A 13,337-nucleotide genomic window follows, 5' to 3' on the forward strand; every position below is an offset into this window, starting at 1 on the left:
ACTATAAACGGATAAATTCCACCGTAGGCATCGCCTACGTCTCGGTGGTGCATTTGCGAACTTTTTCACTGTGTAGCGCAGCGGGGAACGCAGAGAGAAATGTCAATGCCTATCACGGGCACACACATCCATATATATACGCACGCATGTATGTACGCGCACCTGTTAAACGACGGGACAACTTCGTTACTAGACACGTGCACACACTAATTAAAACGTCCTAGTTCTCTGCGGCTGGTCGGAACAACAAGTGGCACACGGCATCTCCTCCGCCAACTTCATTTTGCCCATTTACCCCGTTATTTAAGCGACCTATTAGCAAAAGCAATTATTTGTCGATTAATCGCAGAGTTGTAAAAAGAATTGTAAAAAGAAATAGTTCCGCTTCTCTTTATACATATATTATACGTTCGTCGGTGTCGAGAAACGATTTCGTGCGTGGGCCCGGACCTCCAGCAATTCGTTGCACAGCTGCACGACATTTTTAGCTCAATCGAGCAATTTATTTATTACGAGATGTTGCAATATTTGACATGAAAAGCACGTGAGAAATCCGAAAAAGGAATGACGGTGCGGCACATTTTTCACGCGAGTACGATTACTTACAAGGTAAAATGTCGCAGCATCACGAAACGAAGTATCGCTCATTCTCGATAATAGAAATTTTTAGCGCGCAATCTGACACATTTTTTGGAATATTTAAGTAGCAAAATTGTACTCTCTCGATGAGAGAAGATAAATATTTGACGGCAAGTGCCTCTTTGCGCCCGCTTCGAAAACCGTGTAACAATCGAACACGTGGATTACACGGTTGATTGAAAAACTTTGCGCCAGTTAAGCACCCGGAGTCCCTTTATCGATCGAATTTACGTTAATCTGAAATCCCATCCGAATGTATAGTCTGCCTCTCTTCTTGTCGAAACAATGAAATTTCAAGCAATAAGTTTGAATTTGGTATTTCGACTGGCAGGAATGTCATCGAAATGTATCTTTAATCTTTATATTTTTTTATTTCCGACAATGGAGAAGCGTTATAATTGATGCGATAACATAGAGCGTTTCATATATTTTCAAAAATAACATGAAAAAACTTTGTCGAAGGTAAAAAAAGAGGGTAATTATTTTAATTACGAATTTAATTAGATCCGATTATCTTATTGTATTTTTTTTTGCCGTACTTTTTTGTGGCTCATTGCAGCTCCGCAAAATCTAATTATAAGTCCTTGTATTTACTTCGACATTCTCTATTTCTCTCTTGGAAACGTCGTATAGATGTACATTATCATGGTTGCATGCTGCTACTCAGCATAATGCACAGCTAGAACGACCTCGAGAGAATGCCGAGGCGTGTGTTTACGTCGCCGTGATAACGAGGGCCACGCTTCGGGGGAACGGAGCTTTGATCTCGCATCGTCGATCAAAGAAAACGCGACGACTCGCACTTCGTGCTCTCGCGTTACATAAATGCCTGTAACTCGTTACTTTCCGAAAGATTACTTGGCGCTACGGTAACGCGATGAAGCCGAACGTCAAATATTAGAGAAAAATTTAATAAACCGTAATTCGCAAGAGAGCGCACAAAATTCGCAATAATGTCGTTAAATCACAAAATCAGCATTTATAATTTAAAAAAAGATAATCTAGGATTGTCGTGGTTAGCGGTACAAAGCCTCGGGCGATTTATCCAACGATGTAATTCATTTTAATCAACGAATCGCGCTTTGAGTTTATTGTTAATGCATTTACGTTTACAATAACGCTTGATTCCTGTCACACAAGTCGCGTACAATGTAATCCCGCGTAGAAACGCATGTTTCATTGTGCCTGCCATGGCTGCCATCCTTTATGCATCCTATCGCCGATCTGCGCGATGTAGGTATAGACGCGGGCTCACGCTTGCGAGTACCGACGCTGTCGCATCGCACGCAACGCCATGCATAACCGGAATCTGCAATAGCGGGATATAGTGACGAGCCTAAACGGTCGATACCGAAGTGAAACCGGGGCGCAATTCGCTTTTGCTTTTCACAGAGAACAATACTTCGGCCGGACCACCGGCGGATGCGACACCTGCGTATAACGCAACTTCGCTCTCAGTAAATCGAGTTTGTCTCGCCAGGTATAAAGTGCCGTTGGATATCACAAGGGGTTTATATACGTCAGGGAAAAATAGCCCCTATATAACAGGCGAAAACACGCAACTGTCCTTTCTCGATAAACTTCACGATAAACTTCACGATATGTCATAGATTAGCTCGAAATAATATAGACTCGTCTTTATCGATCAGGATATCTCTCTGATATCACATCTCGGAAGCGCAACGTTAAAAACTTGGAGGAACTTGTTCTTAAATTCTCTAAAAATTTTATTTTACGTGAAATATATATTTTCAATTTTTTTTTTAATTTGTGTTAAAAGATTGCTATAATTAAAAAACATCTAATCATCTTATAACAAAATTAAAATTTTAGCTGTCTTAATATTTTATAATTTTACGTCTGTATTGCAGATTTTTAAAACTCTTCAATATTCCCGTTTGTCACAAAGATATATGTTTTTGCATATTTAATGTTCTTTCCCCGTAAACCCACGACATTTTGCGGTTGAATTGCGCATTCTTCACACAAAGAAAAAAAAATTGAATCATGTTTGGCGTTAATTAACGGTCAATATTCTCCATGAAAAACGAAACATGTCGATGCATAATATCCTTTAGTATGCATGCATGAGAATTTTTGGGAAACGAACTTTTCCGCCGCAGGAAATACATCTCGGGCACTACAATTTGCAATGACTCGAATTAAATTATTTGAAAATAATTTTTCCAATTTTCGTATTACATTATTTAAATTATTTTATGTTGCTTTTTTCTACCAATATTTCCTCTCTACAATGAATCAAACCAATTTTATTTTATTCAAAAAAAATATATACGTATATTTCGCTGCAAAATAAATACTGCAACGAAAACATCGCGCGAATATATAGATGTTGATTAACGAACAGATATTAATTCTTTTCTGAAAAAAAAATATATGCGCAAGGGCAATAATTTATGAGCAAACGTGACAGAATCTATAATGCGATCGACACTACACGCAAGAATCCATACATCATTTCCCGGCACAGTAATAAGAATAGCATCTCGTTTACCTCGTCTACCTCGTCCATGAAAAATCTCTGCGCAAACGTAACGTGACCTCCCTCAGACAGATTTCCCGGCGTCTCCCATTTACAGAGAGATTACTCTTCGCAGTTGCCTGATCGATATTTCCATATTCAGAAATGTCTGTGTGTCCCCGGCTTAACTCGTTCCAACTCCAAAACATTGTCTTTTTTGTCGTTTCGCCGGACTAATCCTTAAATTTATATTCAACGACGGCCCGTCCGATGCCCGAGGGAGTCCGCGAGGATCGGCGTTGCAAAAGGATGCATCGGAATAGGACGATTCCAACAAGGAATAAGTTGATCGATATCTCACCCGCCCTGTACTTCGCGACTGGGATATTTTCTCCCTCCATCTGCTGCTCCTATCGCAGATTTCTGCTTATCCGCCGAAACGACGTTGAATCAGTGACACGTGGCACGCTTTTATATCGCCGCTGGATTCGGCACACTTCGATGCCATCTACACTTCGATACTATCTAAGCACTCGCGTAAGCACTTCAACGAGAAATGATGAAGGGTAGGTGAGGAGAGCGATAAAGGGGCGTCATAAATTGCACTTTTCCCTCCTTTTCGCTGTTCAGAGAACAAACCTCATCTACTCTTCCGCAATGTGGAATAACTGACAAGAGCGATCAAGTAGCTCCTCGAAACCTCAAACAACGCGCTGGGAAGATGATAAATTTTGAGCGCAGAAACATCTTTCACACAAAGTTCTCCAATCTTATGTTCCAAGTTTTTGTTTCGGCTCTTAATATGAATTATTTATCTTGAAAGCGATATATGTGAGATTCCATGAAGAAATTCTATCGTAAAAATATTTTCAATAGATGACCGTTTTATATCGTCAAAATAAGCTACATCGTTCTCGGTGCTCCATGATCGCTTGTTTGGAGGGGAGGAATTCGAAGAGGAGATGCTTCCGAGAGACATTACGTTATCCTTATTTACCCAACTGCTCATCTATCAATAAAGTCATCCAACCGACTGTGACGACATAATATTTTCCAGCCAATATTTGTCCGCGATTTTGCGTATTGATATGGAGAGCCAGCGATGCATCACGGAAATATCGAGTCAATATTGGCAGGTTATTGCGATACTGATCCGCTATATACACCGGATATTGCCGCGTACGTCGTCATTATTGTCGTCGTCCTCGTCGTGGTCATCGTCGTCAGTAGCAATAACAACAGCAGCGTTTTTTATTATCCGTATTGTCTCGAACAATATAAATGACCGACCTTTAAAAATAGCCCGTGTACGAGTTATAGTGATTGCGCCATCGGCGGAAATGCACGACTTGCATTGGAGGCAGATAGACGCGGATCAAAATAGCGATAAGCCGAACGGATCGCGAGCGAATGGACAGAGTCACTGTTTCATCCATTTTGAGGATATAAAGTCCATCCGGCGCAACATTTTGATCTTGTTTACGATTTTACCCGACACACACACACACACACACACTCTCTCTCTCTCATCTCTCTTTCTTTCTCTGCGATACAACAATACGTAAAAATTCACGGTTCGATTTCGTCGTCGAATCACGATTATGTTGGTTCTAATTCCGCTAATTGTCAGTAACGAAACACCTAATTTTAAAGTCACATCGTTATTTTCAAAGATAACATCATTAAAACTTTTTGATATAAAAATATTTCAATTAATTTTCAACTGTTGCGATGAAGCAAGAGAAATATTTATGTGATAAACGAAATATAGAATAAAATTTACTTGTTTTTTTATTTTTCTAATATTTTTGCGCGAAATATATATATTTTTTATACATTGTTGCAGTAAATTTAAAAAAAATAAAGAAAAATAAAATGGATGATCGTTGATTCCTCAACTTATGTTAAGATAAATTATATATCATGTATTTATTGAGGCACTTATACGGCAAATTGATCAATTGTTACGATATAGTAGTTAAAAATTAATCATTAGCGCATTAAAGGCAATAATACGTAATTTTAATATGAAATTAAAACAAATATTGATCAAGCGATTAATTATTAAATCTCCAAATAGCAGTTTGGAACGCAGCAGTTCATAATTTTGCAACGAGGCGCTAAAGTTCGTCGAAATAATGGACAAGGACACTTGAATGATCTTTTATAAAACCCTAGTGAGAGTGCGTTAGTACGTCGTATTAGCTTAACCCTCGCATAAAGCTCCCCTGCGCCAATGAATTTTCGCCGAACAATTATTATCGGTAATCCATATCGTGTATTTTGTGCTACCTGCCGCAATATTCTGTGATATTCTATCCGGGCTGATACGCGTGTAATCAATTGTTCGTTACAGAAGGTAGATTCAGAATTAGCAATCGCCCTATGGTCAATCGCGTATGTTTTAACCTCCAATTATTATGATAATGCCGAAACCGATCCCAACGTAGATATTTTATATCGGTATTAAAAGCTTTTTAGCTTTTTTTTTCCCCCCCAATTTCTTCCCCTCCCGTTTCATATAGAACTTACTTTTATCTACTCGCCATGAAGGCGAATTATTAAAAGCAATTAACACAAAATAACAACGCCATTTCTTTGTTACGGTCAGTTTGATTCGCAAAACGTAATTACTTTGTTCCAACTATAATAGTTGAGAGTTAATTACATAATTACAGTTGTACAGATGTACTATTATCTGCGAAATTTTAGATATTTTACAAATGTGTGATAATAGATGTTTTACGTGTGGGCTATGTGCAGATTATATATTTGATATATTTAAACAGGGTATATATATTTTTTTTTTAGGATAACTATAACGACCGCATACATAAGTAAGATTTGGTGCTTAGATATTTACCGTGTGATTCACATCTATAAGATATACATACTCAGGGGAACAACGTATCATGAAGGGGGTTCAAGCTTTCGATTTTTATATCTAGGGTGTCCCAAAAACCAGATGTTTTTTAATAGGTTTTGAATTAATTATTAATTATTGAAAATGTCGAACTCTTAAAATTTTGAGCTTGAAAATATATAACTCTTTGATTAAGTTTTAAAACAAAAATTATATTACAAAACTATATATTTTTAGTGATCATTTTAGGTATGTTTTATTTTAACAGAATTTTAATTTCGGATTTCGAAAAGTAACGGTAAATATTGTGGTGAGCAGCGATAACTTTCTCGATATTCTTGATGCTTCAAAAGAATCGAATCCCCTTTTTTGCAAAACCAAGGAGTTGATGCTTCAGACATCCGACGGTTTTGGGACACTCTGTATAATATTTTGCACATAATGCATGAAGATGTTCTTATGAATTTTAACAGATTGTGTACATAGATAGATCTTGTGAATTTTCTAACGGAAGTAGGACTCGTGGTAGGCGGGTCAGACCGCTGTTTCTTCTGCAGCGAAAAAAGAAAGGGACATCCAATATATCGTCGCGTAACATAATCGCACGCTCGTCTTAACTTCGTTTCCTTGATAGTCCGGAACTGTAACCGCACCTGCCGAATCGGAAATCCTTAATTCTTCACTATCGATAAAGGACGCGATACTATATCACTACAGCGCAACAATATATCCACGATAATCCTGGATGACCACCTCATAGTTGACCAAATCATTCGCGTGACACAATCCTGTGGAACGTAATATGTGCATACCGAAGTGAAAATTATTTCAGTTTCGTTTTATTCGATTTTTTCACGCTAAATTTGACAAATGCATTTTTTTGAAATACATTTTATTATTTCTTTTATCTACATTGCAATTTCTTGTGTAAGTTTTCCAATAGCGATTGAGATCAGCGTAATTTATATTCACATATTCTATTTATCTTTATCTATCTAATAAAAATTTCAAAACTAAGCTAATTAGAAAGCTAAAAAAATTTTAAATCTTTACTTATATTTTTTGGACTTGATGGCGTATATTTTTCGCGATACAATTTTTTTTCTTCTTTTCTTTTAGCACACTTTTAGAAATTAAAATATTTAGAGTGTTGCAAGAATATAAATTGAATATTTCCATTGCATTTTTAAATCATTTTTGGAGGAACGACGAACAGACGAGCCGTGTGGCAAACCTGTCGAATGTAGATAACTGTGTTTCTAATATAAAGCTAGTTTACGAACGTTATCCGAGTTTGAAAATATTTCCACGAAGACTTTATTACTAACTTTGCCTGTGAGTTTAGCTTACCGGATAACGGCACGATCAATAACGTCTTCAGATCTACAAACTCCACGTACATCCATCGTCGTGATTTAGAAAGATACTTCCCGACTGATATTTTTCGAATAAGATTTACTCGAAAGAAGATTTACTTTCTTTAAATCTTCAAAATTGTTTCTGTTTTCTTAAGCAATAAATTATGCAAAATTTTGCGTAGCATCTTTTAATTTAGCAGACAATTGCATTTTTAATTTCGCGAAATTTAGCGAATAAGTGTAAGAAGATTTAAGTCGATTTAACGTATCATAACGAACAAGGTAAAAGAAAAAAGGTGCGAGATAAATGTTTAGTTTTTTCTTTATTCTTTATTCTTCATAATTGAGATTTGATTGATTTGAAACACATTTTTTATAGAGATATAATAATGATATTAAGTAGAAGAGGTGAGTAAATGTAACTTACGCGAAACGTAAGAATCATCTCTTATATACGATGCTATATAAATGATACGAGGGTGTTTTTACTTTTTATACACAGCACTCAATTGTAAGACCGCTTCAGCGATCAAGAAAACTATTTGCCGCCGATAAAAACCTGCAGCAGCCAGCAAGTCCTGAATGAAGAAAATGAAGCTTACGACTCGCACGTTATTCGCTACTCTAATCTCATTCTCTAAAGTTATCTCTCCTTTAAAGTCATTTCTGCTCTATAATGGCAAATAACGTGAAACTGTTTCACACAATATCACGCGACTCAGTGTAAACTCGCAGATTATTCCGGTTAGATTTACAGCGGTAAATCTGGACCAAGGAAATGAAAAGCTTTATAACGCGCACATTACCCTCGCTCTAAGGTCGCTTTCTACAATCGTCTCCGTTATTCCGACAACCGTAAACGACCACGAAGCGCATTTCATCCGGATGTTTTCCGATCCGGCGCGTACCAAACGGAACGGCGGAAAACTTGGCCGGCGCGTACCACGAGATCCCCTTCGCGGACACTATGTATACGGGTGATAAAATCTCGCGACGATGAATATAAGAGTAAAAGACGCGAGGTAGAGGGGAAAAGAGACGAAGAGAACGAGAAAAAGGGTAACGGTGAGGTGAAACGAGAGAGGATAAAGAGATATATAAGCCGCCGGAAAGCCACCGTATATAAGAGACGGCGAGAGATAAAAGAGGAACGGAGAAAGAGAGATAGCGGAAGAATGAGCGAGAGATCAGCGAGTGTGCAAATTTACTCACGATTGTGTGGTACGTTTTGGCGGTGCGGCAGGACTGTCGTCGCCGAGGGTGGAAAAGCACGTCGGATCCCCCGCGAAAGAGGCTCACTCCTGTCCCGGTCCTCATCGCGCAGACGTGCTTTTCCATCCCCTCTGCGTTTACGTGTATACACGGCTGGAGAGCGGGCGCGGGGGTTGAACGTGGGCTGCACGACGGGAGCGAATGGAGGGAGGGTGGTCGGAGGCCGACGAAGGGATGAGGCTCTCCTCAGGATTGATAGGTGGGACGTGGCGGCTGGGAAAACGAAGTGAAGAGATCGCTTCTTGCAACGGCATTACGTGATATGTACAATTAAATGTTTTGCGTATATATAGACAAAAAACTGTTTCTCTCAACCGAGGGAAAAAGCAGTCTATTTATTTTCATTTAGGGAAAATTTCGAACGAAAGGGTCCATTTCGAGAAGATTTTTAATGGAATTGCAATGCGAGTATTAATTAGGATTACATCTTAAATTATGGATACATCTTCTAATTATTTATGGATATTTCCATTTCCTTATAACTGTTGAAGAGGTTTAGAAATTTGTTTTGTTTGAAAATATATCTTAAACATAAAGTAAATTCTTTATGATAGCACAAACTAGTGGGAAAAAAAACTATTACGTGCATCCGTACGATGGAATTCTAACAGTGCATCTCGTTGATTGGAAAGAATTGTACGGCTCTGTGTGCGTTTATCATGATTTTCAGTGATTGAAACATAAACATGTTGCGATACACAGATATGTTTTGATCGTATTTTCCCATACGGATTTATGTGCATTGTGCACATAGAGTTAGAAATTATGTCGCTGCAACGAACCCTCGAAGAGGGTCTCCCCTAGGGTTTGTCTACCCTACTTTAATATAATGATAACGCTATAGAAAATACTTCACACCCGATCGTCTCGTGTGGGCTGTGCGTCATATTTCATTAATCTCTTTCTCTCGTATTTAGCCATAATAAGCAAAAAAGGAATTCACTTTAACTTCCCGCATATCAAAAAGAGAATTCCGCAAAGTAAGCAAATATTTGATCATTAATTGTATGTACAACGATATCGCATTTGCCGAACGATATTGCATCCGCTGTCTATGTCTATATTGCGCACGATATTTCATCTGAAATATACCAAATGTTACGTCGACAATTAATTGTATGACCTGGTACCCGTATTTACATTTGCTTTTTTTTTTTTCCGACGCGCACAGTTCAAAAGGACACGGAATTATTGCAATCCGATATAGTTTCCTTAACATAATCACGTAGAAAATGTAATTTATATTATCATATTATTCATAATATAATATTTTTGTGAATAAAAAAAGATATATAGAATATACGGTTATATCCTCTTCTCATTTACAAAAATAATATGAGCGTATGATAATATAATATAAATTATATTACATTAGTGAAAATTATATATATTTTTATATATATTGAAGAGGAAGCTTCAATTTTTTAATGACATTACATATTCTTTGACGAACTAGGAGCCTATTACGCGAAGCCATAAAGGCGAGATTTATTATAACTTCTTTATTAAGATTATGTATCTTAGTAATTGGACGAATACATCGAAGACATAAAAAGTCTATCCGATCTTTGATCACAAAGTTTTACTTCTTATATTCTTGTTATCGAAAAAAAAAATTAGGTCCATATGTTGATCAAAGAAGCCATCTAAAATGAGAATCGAAAGTTCCGAAGCGTTTTATATCTTCCGTGACGCTTATTCGAAAATTAGCAATGATATAGATGTCAAAGTTTCGATTGACTGAAGAAAACCCTTGAAATCGAGTTTCGGTCCAATACGTCGAGGGTGTTTCGAATTCGAAGGGGTCGCGCGACCTTTATCGCAAGATGAAATTCTTAATCACTCGATCGAGACAATATGTGGTAGTCACACGAAGCGAGCTCATCAGGTAACTGTCTTCCGTCGAGGAAACGGATTCTGTAACAGCAGCCCGAGATACCTCTTTGAAAATTGCGGCTAATTCCCGCCGTTCATGCGGCATGCCAAAAACTTAATTGCGCTACGGGCGCCGCGGCACCGGGAACGGCAACCCTCTAATATAATTGAGATGCCAAGAAATGTTAGAAGCTTCATTTTTCAGTCCTTACGGTATTAATGAACTTTGTTACCCATCGGTGAAATATTTTGTAGAATAGCTGTTACGAATAGCTGTTATTCAATAACGTACGTCGGTGGTGCGTCAGGAAAGTTTTTAATTACATTATAATAGTTACGTGTCGTCGTTTCCAACATTTTCCTGTTAAATTTAATTAATCTGATAAATTTCGCATTTGTGCAGGCTCGGCTATCGCGTTGTTGCGCGTCTTCGAAATGCAACGCGTTCCCTCGACAAAGTGGCAGTATCTGATAAAACAAGAAAGCGTCATGAAGTTAGTAACGGATTCATTTTGCTACACACGAGCTCGTTTACGGTGGATCTAACGCGATAATTTACAGGAAGACAAAATTGACCGTTTTCTCAGCCGCTTCCCTGGTAAGAGAATACAACCTCGAAAGATCGTATACAAGGAAAGAAAATAATGACGGGCATTATTCAGAGAGATCCCCGCGCTCCAAAGAGCTGCCTCAAAACTGACTTTTCAATATCCACAAATGATGCTCTCGATCTTTAACGTCGGGAAAATAATAAGAAGCTTTACGTTATAGATGATTACTTATATTACATTCCTCCGCTTCTAATTGCTCATAAATTGCTCGAGAACACTTAAATCTTCGCAATAACGCGCAACTACTACTTCCTTAAAATATTACATAAATTATTACAATATTAATAATCGAAACATAATACCAATAATATAAGAAAAATGAAACCTTTTATAGCTGCAATTGATTACAGCCGGAAACGCATACGCTTCAGTTCTATTTTTTTCGTTGCTATAATCGTCGAGAAAAGTAGAATTCTCTGCAAATTGATAATTAGAAAATTTGTCAAATATATGAGCCTAATTTTCTTTGCTTCTGTAGACAAAAATTTAAACAAGCAAGACATTTCTGCGAAGAAATTTTGGCGGTTGAACAATCTTGATCATTCGTAGTACGACAAGGAATTAGGCAGAAAATGAAAATGCGGACAGTTATCGTATATTTTAAGAGCACGTATTCTCGTCCTGAGATATTCATCTCTATGAAGCGCAACGTCGAGAAAGAACCATTGTCTTGATTAAGTTCCTGATGACACCCTGCCGAGGGAATCGTCGTCGTTTATCGATGATATTATTCCCTAGAGAATATCCGCGTTTCCATTTACGAGATACTGTCATGGTAAATCTCTAACACTTTAATTAATTAATACTGCCTGCAAACTGTGCAGATATTTTTACAATCCTTTTCGAGATATTCATAATAATAATATCCTCTCCGCAGGGACGTATCCTGTAATTGCAATTTTTTTGTTTCAAAATGTGATGAACATAAATTATCCTTGCAGACGTACTTTCTATAACTCTAATATACAAATTGCTCTTCACAGAATAACCATAAATTCTCTCTCTCAAGGACAGAATGCGTCTTGTGAAATATAACAAAGTGTATTTGGTCGGGTTAACTTCGACGTAACTCTCTAGAGCATTAAATCTTTGTTTCATCCAAACGCGGGCGTAAACATTTGCTCATTTGCCAAATATACAGCGGTAGTAGCTCTCTGGGCGCGATTTCGTCTGTATATAGACTGCGCGATGAATCAAACTTTTAGCATCGTGCTAAAATGTACTAAAACGTTACAGGCCGACAGGCTGCGCGTTCCGTAATGGATGAGATAAGTCTGTAGTATACTAGCAGCGCATCTAGACGCCGGAAAAAAGGGGGGGGAAACGGTGAAAAAACGCGACAAGGTTAAAGACGAATTTATACGGTGAACTCCTGGTGAACCGGAGCAAAAGAAAAGCGACTTGCGTGTACCGTAAAATTGATCATCCACGCGGCGTTGAATGATGGAAGAAGTAAAGTCACCTTTCTTTTTTAGCCTGATCCAAGATTCGAGATTCTCTTAATCAATTATACAATTACAGGCATAATTAAAGTTATAAATATGAAAGAACTAAAGTGTCGCGTTCGACGCAAAAAAAGGTTTTATCATTCCGCCTTCAAGTTTGTCAAAGAATATTTACATGGATTCACCGCAGGAGCGAAGAAAAATCAATTTTAATATCCGCCAGATTTTTATCTGTGCTCGCATAAATGCATGCACATCTCTTTTCAATTCTCTCTTTCGAAATACTCTCGCTAAATCTGACCGGATTACGTTTCGTTTCGTCATGGGAAATCCACGACGTGTTTTGCGACGTTTGCCGGCGCTCATTAAGCTGCGACGCATCAATTATGCATCGTGTCCCTTACACGCGGCTATAACCCTGGAAAAATCGTCTAATTAAAAAGTTGCGACGACGAGGTGCGTCCGCTCGTGAATCTTTCATGTCCGCGCGAGAGACTCGCTCGTCCATTAGGACGCCGCCGACGTTCCACCTGCTCCCGAAAGGCGGAAGAACAAAAAAGAGGAAGCTAAAGCCGGCTGGCAGGCAAGGTGAGAGGACAAAAGCGCAACCGATTGAAATACGGTCTTCTCAGATCCGACTATAGACATTCGTGCACCCTGAAGCACTGCATCAAGACCGAAAAAGAACCAGAAAAGATCTGCATGTAAATTAGTAATCAGAAAGTATTATCATATTAAAATTAATATTGATATTCTCGAATTAGTTATCGCGATTGCTTTCAACATTATTGT

At 38.0% G+C, this 13,337-nt stretch overlaps 1 protein-coding gene across 1 annotated transcript in view; it reads right to left on the minus strand.

The window, feature by feature from the left end:
- The window catches only part of Rsh (Rap GTPase activating protein radish), a 127,101-nt gene extending 118,442 nt beyond the window's left edge, over positions 1–8,659 (minus strand). The window contains 2 exon segments of the mRNA XM_077424079.1: positions 8,555–8,625; positions 8,627–8,659. Coding sequence (XP_077280205.1) covers positions 8,555–8,625; positions 8,627–8,659 — 104 coding nt within the window.
- Between the last annotated feature and the right edge of the window lie 4,678 nt (positions 8,660–13,337).

The sequence above is a fragment of the Temnothorax americanus genome, unplaced genomic scaffold (assembly GCF_048541705.1).
Source record: "Temnothorax americanus isolate GAGA-0224 unplaced genomic scaffold, ASM4854170v1 Scaffold8, whole genome shotgun sequence".
NCBI lineage: Eukaryota > Metazoa > Arthropoda > Insecta > Hymenoptera > Formicidae > Temnothorax > Temnothorax americanus.